Below are 19,572 nucleotides of genomic sequence, written 5' to 3' on the forward strand. Positions count from 1 at the left end.
ACTGCACTTCAGTTTAATTTTGAAAACCCACATTTTATACTTGTTTGGCTTTATAACTCTTTTGATCTGAGCGTCACTGATGAGTCTCATGTAGACGAAACGCGCGTCTAGCGTATTGAATATTAATCATAGTACCTTTATTAACTATTTATATGTTGTTAAAGAGATCAGAACTTCTTTATTTTATAAAGACTACATTAAATGAGGCGTGAATGGCAAACTGTAAATAAGTTCAACAGGACATTTTCGTCTCCTCTTTTAACTTTACATCATTCTAAACAAAACACAAATATTTATAAAAATATATCACAGACAGTAAGTCTAATCACATTAACAGTCTCTTGAACTATTTCTCGTACAAAGCAGATTTTTTACACGTCTTTCAAAATGATACACAAATAGATGAGCACATTTCAACCATACAAATTTATGTACATGTACTACGCACTACCATTTCAAATATTCTTTCATATTTCACTCATCATCGTTTGGAATTGTAATCCAGTATTTAGGATCGGTTTTGGTATCTCTACTTCTCGTTGATTGTTTAATCTTTGATTTTGTATTTGCATCAGTAAAAAACTCCATGTCTAATTTTCCTTCGTATTCTCTCGTCCCATCGAATATTTCCGGTTCTTTTTTCCTATTACGACGACGCGAACGCTTCTTTCCGGTTCCTGTCGCAGAGTCCTTCGTCAATGGTAATAATGTATTACCTCTTCCATCTGGTGTTGCCATGAGAGCAGGATTTAACATATCACTTGCTAGAAGTTCCGTTTTACTGCCCGAGTTCATTGCTTGCCAGTTTTGAGAGTGTGAAATATCCGCAGAGCCTTCTTTTCCATCATCTGTTGGCCGAACCGCTTTGGCAACTTTCTTGTGATATACTACAAACACGATGATTATCACTATGATAATCAGCAGGAAAACAACGGCAAGAATGATGATGACTAACTTCAAATTGCCAGAGTCATCATCCACTGATTTTCCTACTGGAGGAGGTGTTACCGATGTACCGTTGCCAAGGGTAACCAAAAGTGTAGCATCGTCGAAAAGCTGTTTGGCTGAATCTTCTGTTGCCTAGAAAAAGGGAGACATATATGTCCAGTTAATAAGATCCCATTAGAAGAAAATAAGAATTGGAAGAATATAAAAACTTAACTTCAGTAGAAAATGAAATGCGGGACGCTGATGACCTGTTTAATAACAAATATGGAGGTATCCTCGATCTTCAGCTGTTTGTGTCGTTTCTTGTCGACGTCTTAGAGTTTTGTTTTGTATGTTTTCTTTCTTTTCACAATTGTGTTTTCTCTCCTTCTTCCACTTACGATTCTGCATAACCATTTATATTTTTTCATTTTTTCAATACTTTTAAAAGAAGTTATCATTTAGAAAAAAATGTAAATTTTAGACAACCGACCAGTGCTATCAAATCAAATGCTAATAATTTCAAATAACAATTACTTTGGTATATTTAAATATAATAATAGTATTAGTTAAAGGCAAAATGATGAAATATGTTTCATTAAAAGTCAATAATCCACAAAATGCATACAGGTTTATATCATTTTGAATTGAGAAAAATATCACAATTTTATATCTTTTTTTGATTTGAGAAAAATATCACTATTTTAATTTTGATTTGAAAAAGAAAAAAAAACCACAATTTTGACACTTTTAAAGGTGAAGGAACTGTAAATAGGCTATGTGACATATAGTGTTAACCTTTTGCATACAACCATGGCCCCGTTAATTTATAACTGAAAATCGCAAAAAAAGACTTTCATTTTCTAAAATACCAAAAAAAACATGTATTACTGATTTAACTCTTTCAAAATAGAACATAAAATCGGTGAAAATCATGCATACGTTTGTTAAAATCATGAAAATTCTCAACTCAAATCCATTAAAAAAGACTATATGTTCTCAATACATACATTTCTGTTTTAATACTTTGAAATATTGACCGACTTAGTTTTGATGCATTAACCTATTTGTTACCTTGATGGTAGTGAAAAAGTACAAAAAAATACAGGTTTTATATAGAAAGGCAACAGTAGTATACCGCTGCTCGTTGCGATCAGTTCGAAGTTTTGTGGTATTTTTTATATCCAGAACTCCACTTTGAATGATGTAAACCATCAAAAGATGGCGATGCGTATATTATTATTTTATATACTTTAAACAGAAATTACACTAACATCAATTTTTTTTTTAAATCTATTGATTTGAAATTTGAAGATTTTTTGAGAATTCAAGAATGTTTTTCGTCGACTTTATGAGCTTTCTTTACATAGTAGAACTTATTTTGAAAGACTCTTTGAAAATATAAAAGAGAAAAAAATGCATTATTTTTTCGATTCTAAGTTATAATTCAAAGAGCCAAAGTTGTATGTATAATTTAAAAAAATCTATAACATGGCCTAGTTACTGTCACTTGAACTTATTCAGTGAACATCCTACATCAAGCTCATAATTTAGACAATATTCATATCAAAATTGAAATAATCGACTATAAATACCTTTATAATAAGTACACCAGCATCCAAAACATTCAAATTCTGAGTAATTTCCCCGGTCCTGCTGTCTATTGAGAATGCACTCGCATATTGATATGGCACTTGAAAAGTAAGAATACTGCATTTAATATTTTGAAACTATACGTGAAATAGAATAAGATGCATTTGAATCATAGAGAAAATATTTGACAGTTTTGTGAATGGATGATTGGATAGGAAGTATCAAGATTTTTGCCCAAATTTCACTCGCAAGATCACGTGATCTAGAACAATTTTGATATCAAAGAATTTATGTGATTTGAAAAAAAAAACCCCAACATTTTGACACATACTTAATCTCAAAATGCTATTCAATGTTTTATGGCATTGCTATTGAAGACAGTTTTGAAACTATATTTCAAGCATGAAAAAGTTTAGATTTAACTTCAATTTGACCTTTTTAACATTTTTTTATTCGAGCGCGTCTGATGTAAATATTTGATGAGTTTATTTTCAATCCAAAGATTTTTTTTAGCAACTTGATCATGAATTCCATTTGGATTTTGTTGTTTGAAATTAACCTCTTATAAATATACAATTATTTATTCTTGAAAAAAAATATCAATTCAAATTTGCCAAAATCTTTTGAAGTTATAGAGCTCAGCAACTTTGGTAACATTTCCAGATATACGTTAGTACTATATTTTTAAAACCTCTACCTCTGACGCTGTGATTCAATAATGTGCGGTACATATTTTAGTTTAGCTAGCATTATAGAGTAAACACTAACTCAGGAAAAGATAACTCTGTGATTTGTAAAATAGCTTTATTAGGAAATGTTAAGTTGTTTCTTATCTTGCCTGTCCACATACATAAACCAAAATTACATTAAAGTCATAAGAAACCTAAAATTAAAAAAAATAATGCATAAATTATGTTTTTTTTATAACTAAATGGATAGTTTTAATTATAAAACTTATGTACATATACTTTTTCTGAAGAAAATTCTTTAATTTGTTCATATTTAGAAGAAGTTTACTGAATTTTAATGGCTTCCTTCCAGGAAGCAATTCCCCGACATAATTTCCCTATGACCTCAGTGTGACCCATCTCGTAAAAATCCGGTGATCGCAATACGCATGGATGTCCTTAAAATAAACTTTTATCTGATTGTACATGTTAAACACGTGCTCAATATCCATGCTTTTTGTTGATTGTTGACAAACAGGTGACAATCGTTAAACTTCGGCTTCAAAATACGAACTTTAATATTACCTGCCATATTTTCACAACAAAACTGACCGATTGAAAAAAAAATTGACGATTAAACGAAATTTATGCAAAAAAAATGATAAAATCGTGCACAGAAGACTAAGTCTATGATGTTTGTATACATTGGTTCAAGAATTGGAATAACATTATTTTTCACCGGTCACGCATATGACTTTAATGTATAAGAAAGAAGATGAAAATTAAATAATAATAATAATAATTAAATAATAAGTTTTGTTTAATCGAATTCAAATAAACTCATTATAGATACCAGGATTTAAATTTGTATTTACGTCAAACGCGCGTTTCGTCTACAAAAGACTCATCAGTGAGGCTCAAATAAAAAATGAATAAAAAAGCAAAATAAAGTACGAAGTTGAAGAACATTGAGGACCAAAATTTTAAAAAGTTTTGCCAAATACAGCTACAACTACAATTTATTTATATGATACTGTCATGCATAATTCAAATGAATGATACGATTTTATTTAATAAATCACCCCAAGTTAAGATTGATTTTATAAAATTTGATCACAGTGAAGATTGAGATGGAAAATAATACACTAGTTATACCTGGCTCCAACGTGTAGACGATCGAATTGTTGAATGTATCTGGATCCTTTGCAAACACTTCCATTGGTTTGATTCCTAGAACTCCCTAAAAATGAAATAATCGACATTATTGTAAAAGCAACGTCGAACGAAGAAGAAGGGTGTGTTTCCACACTTTTTTGCCTTGCCACCTTTTGACCAATTTCACATATTTCATACCGGCTAAAATGCTTTCTAAATTACGTTTTACACTTTCCATCACAATTCCCTATTCAAAAGCTACCAGACATACATGCATATCATTACAGTACTGGAATATTCAAATTACCATTACTATTTATTCTAGGTCCAATTTACAAGAAAATAAACATAATAATTATATATACTGCTTAAGATGAAAGTACATCGCTAGACGACTTTAAAAGTACAAACTCACCCTGTATCCAACCTGTGTGTTTGTTCTATATTGAGCCTTCTGACATGGTGGCACACACATACTGAACATGGGTTTCTGGTCGTCCACATCTATAATGGAGACATTTAAAGTCGTCCAAGACTTTAAATTCGTGGTATCCTATTTCAAAAGAAATATATCTAGTTCTGTTGCTAATTCATTCATTTAAGCCATGCATTTTATAAATACAGGTGTTTAAAAACATAAGCTCATCCAAAACAAATAGCGTATCCTGATAGCATACATCTATTATATTCAGCTTAATGTATTGCTTACTTTTTATCTAGTAAATGTCTTGTATGTTTTTTTCTTGTAACTATAAAAAAAGTGAAGAAGTTGTTTTCTCTCTATTTCATAAGTTCCCTTTGAATTGATACAAAATAAGGAAATGTGGTATAAGTGCCAATGAGACAACCATCCACCAAAGTTCTAATGAAGAGTATGTTAGCAATTATAGGCAACCGTACAGACTTCAACAATAAGAAAAGTTATACCGTGTGGTCGGTTATAAAAGGCCCCGACACGAAATATGAAACAATTTGGTTGATAAAACTAACGGCCTAATTTTATAGCAAAACAACCGTTACGCAAAACTTATATGACATACATGTAGACCAGATTTGTATTTTCCAAAAAATGAAGGTGTATTGTTTATATACCCGTGTAGCATTTAGTGTCTCTTGTGTGCTTGATACTCATATGATGAAGACATTATCTTTCAATCAGTTTAATTGAGGTCTGGAGCTAGCATGTTAGTAGTTGCTAGTAGTCCTTTGTTAATTTTTGTATCATTGTCATTTTGTTTAGTTTCTTTTATTACCTTTTCTGACATCTGACTCGGACTTTCTTTTAAATTGAGTTTTATTGTGCATATTGATGTGTGTTTTTTCTTCTGCATTGGCTAGAGATATTAGTAGGGTGGGTTGGGGGTGTGTGGGTGTCTAAAAAAATCATGTTTTACCCGTGCGGATTTTCTCGCTGCATTGAAGACGCATTGGTGGCCTTTGGCTGTTATCTGCTCAAGGTCGGGTTGTTGTCTCTTTGACACATTCCTCATTTCTATTCTCAATGTTATCTCTTGTCAATTCTCGTTGTTTACAGTGATTAGATACTATTTAGTTTGTATGTAGCTTTTCTTTGTTGATGTAAGTTTATTAAGAAGATGTAAAAACTATAACTAGAAGATTACTTAGCATCAAATACTAGTTGAAAATTTGATTTCAGGGTTTTTATAGTTTACCTCTGCTGTTAAATTCAGCATAAAATAGGTTGGTTTTCCTCTTCTATACAAATCGTCAAAATCAATTGAGTTCTTCAAGGTGACAAGTCCGCTTGATGAAAATTTTATTTGAAAATAGTCCCTGCCATCAACGCTCTGAATAATTATTATACAATTTTAATAATTCACATAGACAGAAATGCTTCAAAACTACATTTTATGAACATCATGCATATCGAAAAGTACTGTCGGCTTGTCTGATGTAAATTTTTAGAAGCACATAAACATTTAGAGTGTAATCTCTCTTTTTGTAGTAGAAGAGGGGTTTAGTCAAGCGTTTGGTTATAAGTTCAACTTATGTGACACTTAATGCCTATTTTTTTTTTCACAAACCCCACCTCCAATGCATTCTTGATATGTTCTTGCTCATTTTTGAAAATATCATACATGTCTTTTGTTATAATCTTCATTAGGTAAGCTTTGACACAAAATGGTCAGAAAGCAACAACATGTTTTTTTTTGCCAGAAACAAATATGAAGCGAATTCGTTGTTAGTATACATGTTAAATCAAACACAACGGAACAGAACGTGCAAAACTTGTAAAACTAAAGTGTCCATTTGACCCCCCCCCCCCCCCCACCAAAAAAAAAAAAATAAATAAAAAATAACAACAGTGCAGAAAGATAACGATTTCAAAATGTTCTATACACAATCTATTATTAGTTCTAGAAAAAATAAAAAAGATAAAGACATACCGGCTGTACTTTGTACTGTTCTATATAATAATTAAAGCCGCCATTTCTAAGAACATCCTTATCGACGACATGATCCGGAACAGTAAATATGGTTGTTCCATTTGTTTTATCCTAAAAAGAAGAAATTGCAGTTCAGATGGTGACGTTCCCTTGTCACCACCTTACGGTGTTTATATATCTCAACTTGTACGATTCGCTCGTGTATGTAACAATGTTTTAGATTTTAACGAGAGAAATTTATGTATTACTGAAAAATTATTACACCAGGGTTTTCGATATCACAAACTAGTCAAAACATTTACTAAATTTTATCATCGGTATAAAGACATCATTCGTAAATATAGCTCAACATGCAGACTTCTAATACGTTCAGGTATTTCACATCCAATTTTTTATGGTAATATTCTTTATAAAGCACAAAGGTGTCAGTATTCACCTCAGAAACTTACAAAACCTTTGAATAGACTTATTAAGAAGGGATATAATTACGATACTGTTGTCAAGTCATTAAAGATTGCATATTTTGGCGTTAATATTGAGTCACTGATAAGGTCTTTGCATCGGAACTAAACACATTACTTTTAAAAACAGTTGTTGGCATGACACGGGTTATGTTCTTGTCATATATGTTATGATGGTATGATACTAAACCCCTAACGGGAAGGATTGTGCCTGATGTTCATATGATGAAATCATAATCTTTCAGTCAGTTTAATTGAAGTCTGGAGCTGGCATGTCAGTTAACTGCTAGTAGTCTGTTGTTATTTATGTATTATTGTCATTTTGTTTATTTTCTTTGGTTACATCTTCTGACATCAGACTCGGATTTCTCTTGAACTGAATTTTAATGCGTATTGTTATGCGTTTACTTTACTACATTGGTTAGAGGTATAGGGGGAGGGTTGAGATCTCACAAACATGTTTAACCCCGCCGCATTTTTGCGCCTGTCCCAAGTCAGGAGCCTCTGGCCTTTGTTAGTCTTGTATATTTTAATTTTAGTTTCTTGTGTACAATTTGGAAATTAGTATGGCGTTCATTATCACTGGACTAGTATATATTTGTTTAGGGGCCAGCTGAAGGACGCCTCCGGGTGCGGGAATTTCTCGCTACATTGAAGACCTGTTGGTGACCCTCTGCTGTTGTTTTTTATTTGGTCGGGTTGTTGTCTCTTTGACACATTCCCCATTTCCATTCTCAATTTTAATATAATTGACTTTCATATATTTGATATAAAATATTTTTTTAAACTTTGCTATTTTGAAATGCCATTCTCTCCCAACTGACAGACTCTTCTATAACTATGGATTGCCACCTGAAGCACGCCTCCAATTTTCTCGCTGTATTGCAGACCAATTGGTAAATGGCCGTCGGCTGTTATCTGCTCAATGTCGGGTTGTTGTCTCTTTGACTCATTCCCCATTTCCATTCTCAATTTTATTAATGTTCTATGTTGTCATCCCTTTTACACTGTGAGCAAACGTATCCACGTTGATATACTAGTATCGGCATCATCTAAATTTACTCATATACAATCTTTATGAGTATTATCATCCATCTTACTTCTGACATATTCTTCGTCATTTAACTGGTTATACATTTTGAAAGGATGTATGAGAAATAGCAGATAATTTCCCAATGGTAACAGAGCTTATGGTATAGTTATTTGAATTTTCCACTATCCGTCCATTTGTCATTTTCATGTTTTGTTCTGCAGGTACATGGCTAAACAGTTTGTTCGTATGTTGTGCATAGTGTCATTGTCACTGGTTAGCAAGAGCGTTGTGAACTTATCATATAGCCATAAAATCACAGTGAAAAGTCTTAACCAGATAAACAATATACGAATCATGATAAAACCCTCAATTTTGTATCATGAATGGTCGAGGTCGCTGGACATAGGCAGTGTTGTTGATGTGTAACAAGCTTGTGTTCCTAGTGTCTTTTTGTTGTCGGCATTTACAAGTACCCGGCCACGTCCACTTGTATTTTTGTCCATCTGATGAGTTAAGCCTTTTTCAACTGATTTTTATAGTTCGTTCTTATGTTGTACTGTTATACCACTGTCCCAGGTTAGGGGAGGGTTGGAATCCTGCTTACATGTTTAACCCCACATCATTATTTATCAATGTGACTTTCCCAAGTCAGGAGCCTGTAATTCAGTGGTTGTCGTTTGTTTATGTGTTACATATTTGTTTTTCTTTAATTTTTTATATAAATTAGGCCGTTAGTTTTCTTATTTGAATTGTTTTACATTGTCATATCGGGGCCTTTTATAGCTGACTATGCGGTATGGGCTTTGCTCATTGTTTAAGGCCGTACGGTAACCTATAGTTGTTAATGTCGGTGTCATATTGGTCTCTTGTGGACAGTTGTCTCATTGGCAATCATACCACATCTTCTTTTTTTATATTGTGTGTGTTGTAATTCAAGTTTCAGTTCTTTCGTTGTTAGACTGTGTTTAAGAGACACAATATATATACCTACATTTGTATTGCTCAGAATAAAGTTCATACCTCTGTCATAGCATAAGTGTATGGTCTGTCCTTGAAATAAGGTGCAAATTCATTCACTGCACCAACCAAAACTGCTATCTAAAGAAAAAAAAACAACATTAAAAGTTATTAATGAGAGATGATTTTTATAAAATCTTTATCGTCCTGAATATGCATGAAATATTTGCCACTGGACGTTAAGCAAACAACAATCAATATAAATCTTTATTACCTGACCTTGATAATTAAGGTTTCAGGAGGTCAAATTAGAAAACATAAGGTATTATATTTAAATAACACATAGCTGAGAGGGTTATGAGGTAGATTGTTATCCCATGAAAACTTTGGCTATGTCAATTTTGGGATTATTGTCTTCTTTTTTTTTCGAGAGGTAGCAAATCACCCTCTCAGCTATGTGTTCTTAAATTGTTCTACAATAACAAAGTAATAAACTATGACTTAATATATACATAGAAAAGTCCGGACAAAAGTAACAATTTAGATTTTTGATTTATGTCTATGAAAAAGGTCCAAGGTCGAATGGTAGATTTTAGCATTGGTTTTTAAAAATTTACAGCAAATCATTTTCTTTCAAATTGTCGAGTTTTGACTTGTCTATGTGAGAGGGTTACAATAAAAAACAAGAGGCTCTCAAGAGCCTGAATCGCTCACCTTAATTTTTTTGGTTAAATCTCTCATCAATGATTATTTTGGCTTTTCAATTTATTTAAATGTTCTTTGAATCGTCCTATTTTCTTCAAAAGCAAAAAAAAAAAAAAAAAAATCATTTTCTCCTATGTTCTATTTTAGCCATAGGAGCTATGTTTCTTGACATACAAGGAAATAAAATATAAAATTTATACTAGATACTCTGAAACTCATTTAGCCTAAGTTTGGCTGAAATTGATACAGCAGTTTCAAAGGAGAAGATTTTTTAAAGTAAGTCAACATGATGAACAAATTGTGAAAAAAGTCTTTAAAGGGCAATAACTCCTTAAGGGGTCAATTGACAATTTTGGTCAAATTGAGTTATTTGTAGATCTTACTTTGCTTAACATTTTTGCTATTAACAGTTTATCTGTATCTATAATAATATTCAAGATAATAACCAAAAACTGCAAAATTTCTTTAAAATCATCAATTCAGGGGCATTATACCTGAAAAACCAGTAACCCAATTCGGCTGAAAATTTCAGGACAGGTAGACCTTGACCTAATAAATACTTTAACTTCTTGTCTTATTTGCTCTAAATGCTGGAGTTTTTGAGATATAAGCCAAAAACTGTAGTTTACTTTGTGTTCTATTTTTAGCCATGACGGCCATGTTTTTTTGACGAAATAGAAAATAAAACACAAACTTTATTTTATACACCCTACTGATCATTCAGTTGAAGTTTGGTTGAATTTTGTTGAGTAGTTTTAGAGGAGAAGATTTTTTAAAGTTAGCAAATATAATGAACAAATTGTGAAAAATTGTCATTAAAGGACAATAACCCCTTAAGGGGTCAATTGATGAAGGTAAATCCAGAAAAGCGCTTCGGACGCAATAAATTATAAAACGTGTTGTTTTCCATTTTTTGACAATTTTGGTCATATTAACTTATTTGTAGATCTTACTTTGCTGATCATTTTTGCTGTTTACAGTTTATCTTTATCTATAATAATATTCAAGATAATGACCAAAAACTGCAAAATTTCCTTAAAATTACCAATTAAGTGGCAGCAACCCAACAATGGGTTGTTTGATTCATCTGAAAATTTCAGGGCTGATAGATCTTGACCTAATGAACATTTTTACCCATGTCAGATTTGCTCTAAATGCTTTCATTTTTGAGATATAAGCCAAAAACTGCATTTTACCCCCATGTTCTATTTTTAGCCATGGCGGCCATGTTTTTTTTCACAAAATGGAAAATAAAACACAATCTTTATTCTAGATACCCTAAGGATCATTCAGCTAAAGTTTGGTTGTAATTGGCTCAGTAGTTTCAGAGAAGAAGATCTTTGAAATAGTTTACGACGACGACGACGAAGGAAAGGTGAGCTAAAAAGAGGGTCCCCTTAAACAATTGTAAGTAAACAATTGTCTACCTCGTATTATTATTAACCAATCAAAATCTGGCATAATAAAGTAAAATGGCAGTGTTAAATAATATTTCCGACTATCTTTATGATTATTTGTGATTTAAATACAATGTATTCAATGATTGTTCTTCCTATTGTGTTGTTTTTTTTCTAAGAAAATCAGCAGCATTTCATTTACCTCTCTCTGATCAAATGCTCCACACTTGAAATTTAGTTGTATAGAGCTTATTTGTATCTGAAAAAAAATGTATTTAACATTAAAAGATATTTCGATACAATGTTTATTTTTCTTTGACGGGAAAATAAAAAAGAGAGAAAGAATAAAGAATTATACAACCGGTACTGACATTTCCATTATTTCTCCTATGACTAAACGCGAAATTATTTCGTGTAAAATTTATACCGACATACTTGAATGTTTCATATTTTTCTATTTATGGCCTATTATAGCCGGCCATACAGTATGGGTGTTTCTCTTTGTTGAAAGCCGTGAGGTTGCCTATAATTGCTTACATCCACTAACTTTAAACTCTAGTGAATAGTTGTTTCATGAGCAACCATACCACATCATTTTAATATACTGCAAACATGACGAATATATAATAAATTGAGAATGGAAATGGGCAATGTGTCAAAGAGACAGCAACCCATCTAAAGAGCAGAAAACAGTTGACGGCCACCTATGGGTCTCCAACACTGCGAGAAAATTCCGCACCCGGAGGCGTGCTTCAGCTGAACCCTAAACAAAAATGTGTACTAGTTCATTAATAATGAACGTCAAACTAAACTCCGAAATATATTAATGAACTAAAATAAAAAAATCGGACAAGACTAACAAAGGTCAGATGCTCCTGACTTGGGACAGGCACACAATGCGGCGGGGTTATACATATTTTGAGAGATCTCAACCCTGCCCTTATACCTTTAACCAATGTAGAAAAACAAACACATAGTAATACGCACAGTAAAACTCAGTTTTAAAGGACTCCGAGTCCGATGTCAGAATAGGTAACAAAAGAAACTAAGCAAAATGACGATGATACGTAAATTAACAAAGGACTACCAGCATTTACTGACATGCCGGCTGCAGACCTGAATTAAACTGATTAAAAAAGTATGTCTTCATCATATGAAAATCAAGCACTATCCCTCCGGTACAGGTTTAGTATCATACCATCGTAAAATATATGAGAAGTACATAACCCGTATCATGCCAACAACTGGTTTTAGAAAAAAATGTGTTTATTCCCAATACAAAGATGCTATAATTGAATCAATATTAAAGCCAAAATAAAATTATATTAATAATTTAGATATAAGAAAATGTGGTGCCAATGAAACAACTCTCCATCTAAGTCACAATTGTGTTAATAAAGTTAACCATTATAGGTCAAAGTATGGTCTTCGACACGGAGCCTTGGCTCACACCAAACAGCAAGATATAAAGGGGCTCAAAAAATGACTAGTGTAAAACCATTCAAACGGGAGAAACCAACGGTCTAATCTGTATAAAAAAAAAACGATGCCATCTTTAATCACCTGACAACAGTTTCGTAACTATGTCCCTTCTTAATAAGTCTGTTTAAAGGTTTGGGTTAGCATAGCTTTTGAAGTGAATGTATACATTTTTATGCTTTGTAAAGAATATTATCATAAAAGATTTGATGTGAAATAACTGAACGTATAAGATTTCTGCATGTTGATTTATATTTACGAATGATGTCCTTGTACCGATGATATAATTAGTTATCAAAGGTATCAGGATTATAATTTAGTACGTCAGACGCGCGTTTCGCTACATAAGACTCATCACTCAGTGACGCTCAAATCCAAATATGTATAAAGCCAAACAAGTACAAAGTTGAAGAGCATTGAGGATCCAAAATTCCAAAAAGTTGTGCCAAATACAGCTTTTGAAAAGGTGTTTGAATAGCGTTGGTGCAATAAATTATTCCAAGATTGTGTTACAGAGTTATTACTGTAAACTTACTTGAATATACTTGAGAAAGCCCTCCAAGTCCAGTTCCTTTACAAACTTACTTGAATATACTTGAGAAAGCCCTCCAAGTCCAGTTCCTTTACAACATTAAAGGATAAAACATTGGTTTCATTATTCGCTGTTAGGTTGAAAAATGTGCGTACATAATTTTTTTTCCGTATTTCAAGAGTTCTACCATTTATTTGTTTAACTTCCAAACTCCAACTGTCCGATGAGTTTAAACTAATATTAAACTGAAGACCTGTATAAATAAAAGTACAATAAAACATTTTTGAAATAAAACAGAAAAAAAGAACGGACATATTACTCAGATAAATGATAAAGTGTCACAAATTAACCGATACAATGAATGAATAGTGTGTTTTTGTTTGTTGCTAACCAATAAAGCGGTTGCTTATAAAAAGTAGATGTGGTATGATTGCCAATGAGACATCTGTCCACAAGAGACCAAAATGACACAGACATAAACAGCAATAGGTCACTGTACGGCCTTCAAGAATGACAAATCCCATACCGCATAGTCTGCTAATTTCATGAGCACCATTCTATTTTATTTCTTCGCGTACACCAATCCAAAATGATCGGTTCTTACATTCCATATATATATATTCTTAAGCATCAAGTATTTTTTCCTGTATAATTAATTGCAAAACAAACATGAATCGCTTAACTTTGGGTTGTTGTCTAAATGACGTTTTCATCGCATCTGCTTTAATTTATTGACACAAATTCATTAACACATTGCAATTTTATAATTTAATTGTGTATGTAATAAGAATGAATTAAAACAGTTTTAATCCGTTATAAAGTCTTAAATAACATATGCTTGGATATTTATAGCTGTGACTAAACTTTCAAACATACCCGTTTCAGTTTCTTTGAGTCTTATTTGGTATGGAATTTTATTAAGTGAGTCACTACAGCTTGAACTCCTCACTGAAAATAATAAGATCCAATAGACTCATAAAATAATAAGATCCAATAGACTCATAAAATAATAAGATCCAATAGACTCATAAAATAATAAGATCCAATAGACTCATAAACAATAATAAGATCCAATAGACTCATAAAATAATAAGATCCAATAGACTCATAAAATAATAAGATCCAATAGACTCATAAAATAATAATATCCAATAGACTCATAAACAATAATAAGATCCAATAGACTCATAAAATAATAAGATCCAATAGACTCATAAAATAATAATATCCAATAGACTCATAAACAATAATAATATCCAATAGACTCATAAACAATAATAAGATCCAATAGACTCATAAACGAAAAACACAACAGTACTTTTGATTTGTTTTGATCATTATTCTGATACCGTATCACACCAGTGATCGAATAGTAAGATTCAGAACAAGAAAATTATAATATGGATTTTTATGTTCTTGGTTTTCAAAATGAGTGTTAAAACATTCAAGAGAACCGATCATTTAAAAGTAAACATATTGATATAATAAAAGTACAATAAGTTTCAGTGATAAGACATGTGGTTAAATATCTGAAAAACATGCAAAAAGATTTTTTAGTTATCATATAAAAAAGAAGATGTGGTATGATTGCCAATGAGACAACTATCCACAAAAGACCAAAATAACACAGACATAAACAACTATAGGTCACCGTACGGCCTTCAACAATGAGCAAAGCCCATACCGCATAGTGAGCTATAAAAGGCCCCGATAAGACAATGTAAAACAATTCAAACGAGAAAACTAACGGCCTTATTTATATAAAAAATGACGTTTCCATTTTGTTTAAAAAAAAAACCGCTTTAAGCTGTTGAAGATATTGGAACGATTGTGTGATGTATTGTATTCCTCCCTTTGTTGCCTAAATGATATCAGGCATCCAGTTTCAGAACTGCTATTGATATCTGTAAATACTATATATTTATCAAACTAATTCTTTATGATGTATATCATTACTTAATCTCGCATGGTCAAAGGCTTTACTTCAACCCCTTTTTAAAAAACAAATATGACTACAGAAAAAATATCATTTGATTGATTGTTACATCTGCTTTATACAATTATTTCAAGTTTATCTAGGATGAGAAATCATTTAAAAAAAACAACTGAAAACAACCTCAAAATTAGATAAACGGGTCTTTATTTAATACACAGAAACTGATGACGAGATCTATAATTCTACAATTAGGTGTGTATAATGATGTTTCATCACATATATTGTGGGTTTCTTGTTTTGTTTGGTCATAATTCTACATAGATCTTGATTTCACATTTTCCCAACAACAGCAAAATAGATGCCATCAACATTCATACGAGACAACACAAAAACAAGTACAAACATTGTTTGTCCCCTGGAAATACGCTACTTTTGCAGAAAGGAAAACATAGTTTGTCATCAAGACGATAAACTTCAGTGACATCGACGCATTGGTTGTATAACCCATCCAACATTACAAAAGAAAAAAGCATTGCATCTGAACTGTAAGTGTATTATATATATATATAAAAGGATTAACTCTATAAGATCTTGGAAACAACCCCACCAATAAAGGACTTATTTTTAGAATGAATCATCCGATCAAGATGTTTGCGTTTGAGTCCCTTAAAGTAAATGAATGCCATCACTATTTTGTTAAACATGTATGGTCTTCATATCGAACATTTTTTTTTTTAAATCCGCAACTGCAATCTTATACGATACATGTACCACACAGACAAGTGCCTGTGATGTACCAATACAAATAAAAAGGTGGAAATGTTTCACGTTTACCTACCAACATCTATAAAAGCTAGTCCAGATAATACGATACAGAGTAGTAAAGTCATGTTGGCGTTACCATGTGTCCATGTGAAATACCTACAAATAAAAGAAAACAGCTCAGTATTTTATATAATAGATATAATGACGTCCATTTTCAATTAACATGTACACATTTGTTAAGGGCCAGTTGAGGCCCACCTCCGGGTGCGGGAGTTTCTCGCTACATTGATGACCCATTGGTGGCCATCGGCTATTATCTACTCTTTGGTCGGGTTGACAGATGTCTCTTTGTCATATTTCCCATTTCCATTCTCAATTTTATAAATGAAAAAAATAGGGAAAAGTTGAAATCCAGTTATAAATGTTCGACGTAAAGACATAATATATCACTCAAATGTTATATAAACTTTAACAATGGTTCTTACGCAGATAAAAATAAACTCGCAAAAGCAATAAAACGCATATATATTTTTAAACCACGAGTATACAATGACGAAACACTTCATATATGCATTGTCACCTTGTAATTTATAATTTCTTTATGAATGTATATATGGGATCGAATTTGAACCTAATTAAACATGTTTCTAACATACGAAAGTTTTAATCAGTTGGATATAAATGTTTGTACAATTTCAATTTGAAACAGTTATTTGATAATAGAATGTTAATACCTGCTATCTTATTTACCAAGCAAATATTTGGTAATGTAAAATCATATAAAAACTCATAATGTCATAACAAAAAAAGAAAAAAAAATTGTTGTCGAATGCATAGGTTCTTGGCGACAAGACAATCTTTCAATATATATATTGTCAGTGACCTCTGTGGGTATTGACTATGAACTGATAGTAAAAACAATTACATGTTTTTTTGTAGTACATGTATATTTATATTACACAGACAAAACGCGAAAGTAATTATTGAAATTAAAAGAAAACAAACAAATAACAGATTTTGGATAAAAAAAAGGGGGGTTAAATAAATTGTCCTGTACCAAGTACATATAGGCGAATGGAGAATTAACTGTTCTAAGTATGTCCGAGCGAGAGAGACAAAAAACGAATGTCGAAAGAAAGAGTCATAGTTATACGAAACAAATTGGCAGTTTTAGTTAAAATTCTAAAATTTTCATTTTGATGCTTCACTGACATATCATCTGTAGCGATAATGTTTTGTTAACATGGTTAACTATCTTCTCATCTTTGCCATATATTACTAAGTAACACTAAGGATACGTGGGTAAAAATTATTATAATTTAAGAATACGTTGTATATGTATGAATCATTTAACAAACAAACAAACAAAAACATTGTGACAATCGAGTATGACTCAAGAACAGAAGAGACCACCACGTACATCTCTATATACAAAAGTGGAACATGTCTTATAAATCTAAATGAATTTACAAGCTATAAAATTAAATTCCTTTTAGAATGATTGAACCATCAAAGGAAGACTGATAATCTTAGAAACAGAAAAAAAATAAGAATGTGTCCAAAGTACATGGATGCCCCACTCGCACTTACATTTTCTATGTTAAGTGGAACGGGAAATTGGTATCAAAACTCTTATTTGAAAGAACATGTGTATAAAGTTTCAAGTTGATTGGATTACGAGTTCTGACATCAAAAACTACCTTGACCAAAAACTCCAACCTGAAGCGGGACAGTAAGAACAGACAGACAGACGAACGGACACACAGATCGAAAAACATGATTTAAAAGACCCTAGGAGAAGGAAAAAATATGTAAACCTTAAAAGTTTGCCTCGATAATAAAACTAATTAGAAATTTCACGTCTGAATAAAACAAACTTATTTATATCAGACAACGAAATACTATAATGAAAAATATTAAAAAATAACTTCTTAATTAAGCTTACTTGAATCAATGGACGAAAAAAATCTTCTCTGATTAAAGGTTATCCATATTTTACTCAAAACATAGTCAATCCTGAAATCCCTCAATCTATAGTTCCGTTTACCAGTAACGTGACAACATTGGAACGCGGGACTATTGCCAACACATTTATCCAATTTGACAAATTTCCTTTCTCTTAAATCCTATTTAAATAGAAATATTTGTATTATTTTATCACATAACATAACGACTACTTCCAGAAAGATAGAGTTCCGTGTCCCAGGTATTTTGTCAATTGATTCCGTCGTTACGGGGAGATAACTTTTAATAAATTGAAGAAATAACGTGTTTTGTCAAGTTAATTATTATAAAATAGACAAAAATTTCAAAAAGTCAAATTAAGAATTTGCAAATTTTATCGTATTTGAATCTCTATGAAAAAAACGTTACCTATAGGCGTTGTCTTAAAGAAGGGCAGATAGAAATTAGCCGTACTCGTACCTGGATAAATGAAATATCGGTAAAGATAAAGAAATCAATACATTGATAACATCAAGTGGCATGGTTTGATTAAATGGTAAAAATGTTTCAAAAACGTTTAGATAAAGTTTGTTTAAAGTAATAAATATACAGGTACAAGTATTAAGAAATGTATATCTGAAGGGACTTTACTCTAATTATTACTAACAAGTCAAGTTCAACTTTTATCAGGGAAAAAAATGGGATAACAAATTTAGACTTTAAGACCAAACGTATTCAAGCTTTACATACCTAGGTCAAAGCTCAGCACCGTATGGTCATCATGAGTGTATGATTTTTTTTTCTTGATTTGTCTTTTACAAGTTGTAGAAATCAAACATGCTGATATTACACACACCTGTCTTTAAGATATGACGGACTTGTTCAGGCTTCCACTTAAAATGTTATACAAATAATAACATACATTTTGAATTATAACTTAGCCGTCATTTGTCATCTGAAAAAAATACCATAATGTGCTTGTACAAGGTCAAACTATTTTAAAATGTAGATTAATGGTATACCGCCATCTTGGATTGTACAATCACAGTACAAAATTGGTCTAGTTCTTTGCTCAAATCTGCAAATTTGGAGATAGATTTGCAATTTAATGGTTAGCCTGTTTATTCATACATGTATAAGGAAAACATGTTGATTTGTTATATTTTTCAAAATATTTAAACAAATATCTTTTTTGTTTGTTTTTAGAATCATTTTTTCAAATGAGCCATTTAAGGGGAGATAACTCTTTTAGTAAAAAAATTATACTGGTCTAGTAGGGAAATTTTTTCTTTTTATTTTCTTAAAACACATAATAAAAACTATCTCATAGATTTTTTTTTATGCACACAAATGTGTTTTTTCATGAACAATCTAACCAAATTTAGGCAATTTCAACGACTCACAGCATGAAAAATAGCCCGGTGACCCATACTTTTTATTATATTTTTGAAAAAAAGCATACTAAAATCTTCATTTTGGCAAATTATAAGAAAATTCTGTCTCAAAAAATATATACTTATGATCTACCTTAAAAACCATGTGGTGTTCGTTGTTGTTTTCTTTTGTTTATACCTTTTATTGAAAAGTTGGATGTTAGTGATTGGTGTCGTCA

The 19,572-nt window shown here is 31.6% G+C and overlaps 1 protein-coding gene across 3 annotated transcripts; it reads right to left on the bottom strand.

Annotated features, from left to right (window-relative positions):
• Positions 1–243: 243 nt before the first annotated feature.
• On the bottom strand, positions 244–18,456 carry LOC143044439 (protocadherin gamma-A3-like). 3 transcript variants are annotated; one of them, XM_076216454.1, is made up of 13 exons: positions 18,390–18,456; positions 17,962–18,142; positions 16,090–16,172; positions 14,192–14,263; positions 13,369–13,568; positions 11,507–11,563; positions 9,266–9,343; positions 6,752–6,862; positions 6,017–6,151; positions 4,759–4,896; positions 4,344–4,428; positions 2,523–2,620; positions 244–1,080 (listed from the first exon to the last, which is right to left on the bottom strand). In XM_076216454.1, the coding sequence occupies exons 3-13, from the start codon at positions 16,139–16,141 to the stop codon at positions 475–477; spliced, it is 1,632 nt and encodes a 543-aa protein (XP_076072569.1). In that variant the 5' UTR covers positions 16,142–16,172; positions 17,962–18,142; positions 18,390–18,456; the 3' UTR covers positions 244–474. The 3 variants fall into 3 exon arrangements, with proteins under 3 accessions (XP_076072569.1, XP_076072571.1, XP_076072570.1); XM_076216456.1 differs by lacking the exon at positions 17,962–18,142 and having other exon boundaries at positions 18,390–18,408; XM_076216455.1 differs by lacking the exon at positions 18,390–18,456 and having other exon boundaries at positions 17,962–18,205.
• Positions 18,457–19,572: the final 1,116 nt, after the last annotated feature.

This window comes from Mytilus galloprovincialis, chromosome 9, assembly GCF_965363235.1.
Source record: "Mytilus galloprovincialis chromosome 9, xbMytGall1.hap1.1, whole genome shotgun sequence".
NCBI classification, from domain to species: domain Eukaryota; kingdom Metazoa; phylum Mollusca; class Bivalvia; order Mytilida; family Mytilidae; genus Mytilus; species Mytilus galloprovincialis.

What these genes read in the sequence shown, in the direction of transcription:
- LOC143044439 (XM_076216454.1), bottom strand. Translation starts at nt 16,141, where the DNA reads ATGACTTTACTACTCTGTATCGTATTATCTGGACTAGCTTTTATAGAT. An exon ending in ACTCAAAGAAACTGAAACGG is followed by an intron (nt 13,569 to 14,191) that starts GTATGTTTGAAA and finishes TTATTTATACAG; the next exon opens with GTCTTCAGTTTAATATTAGT. An exon ending in CTGGTGTACTTATTATAAAG is followed by an intron (nt 1,081 to 2,522) that starts GTATTTATAGTC and finishes CCCTTTTTCTAG; the next exon opens with GCAACAGAAGATTCAGCCAA.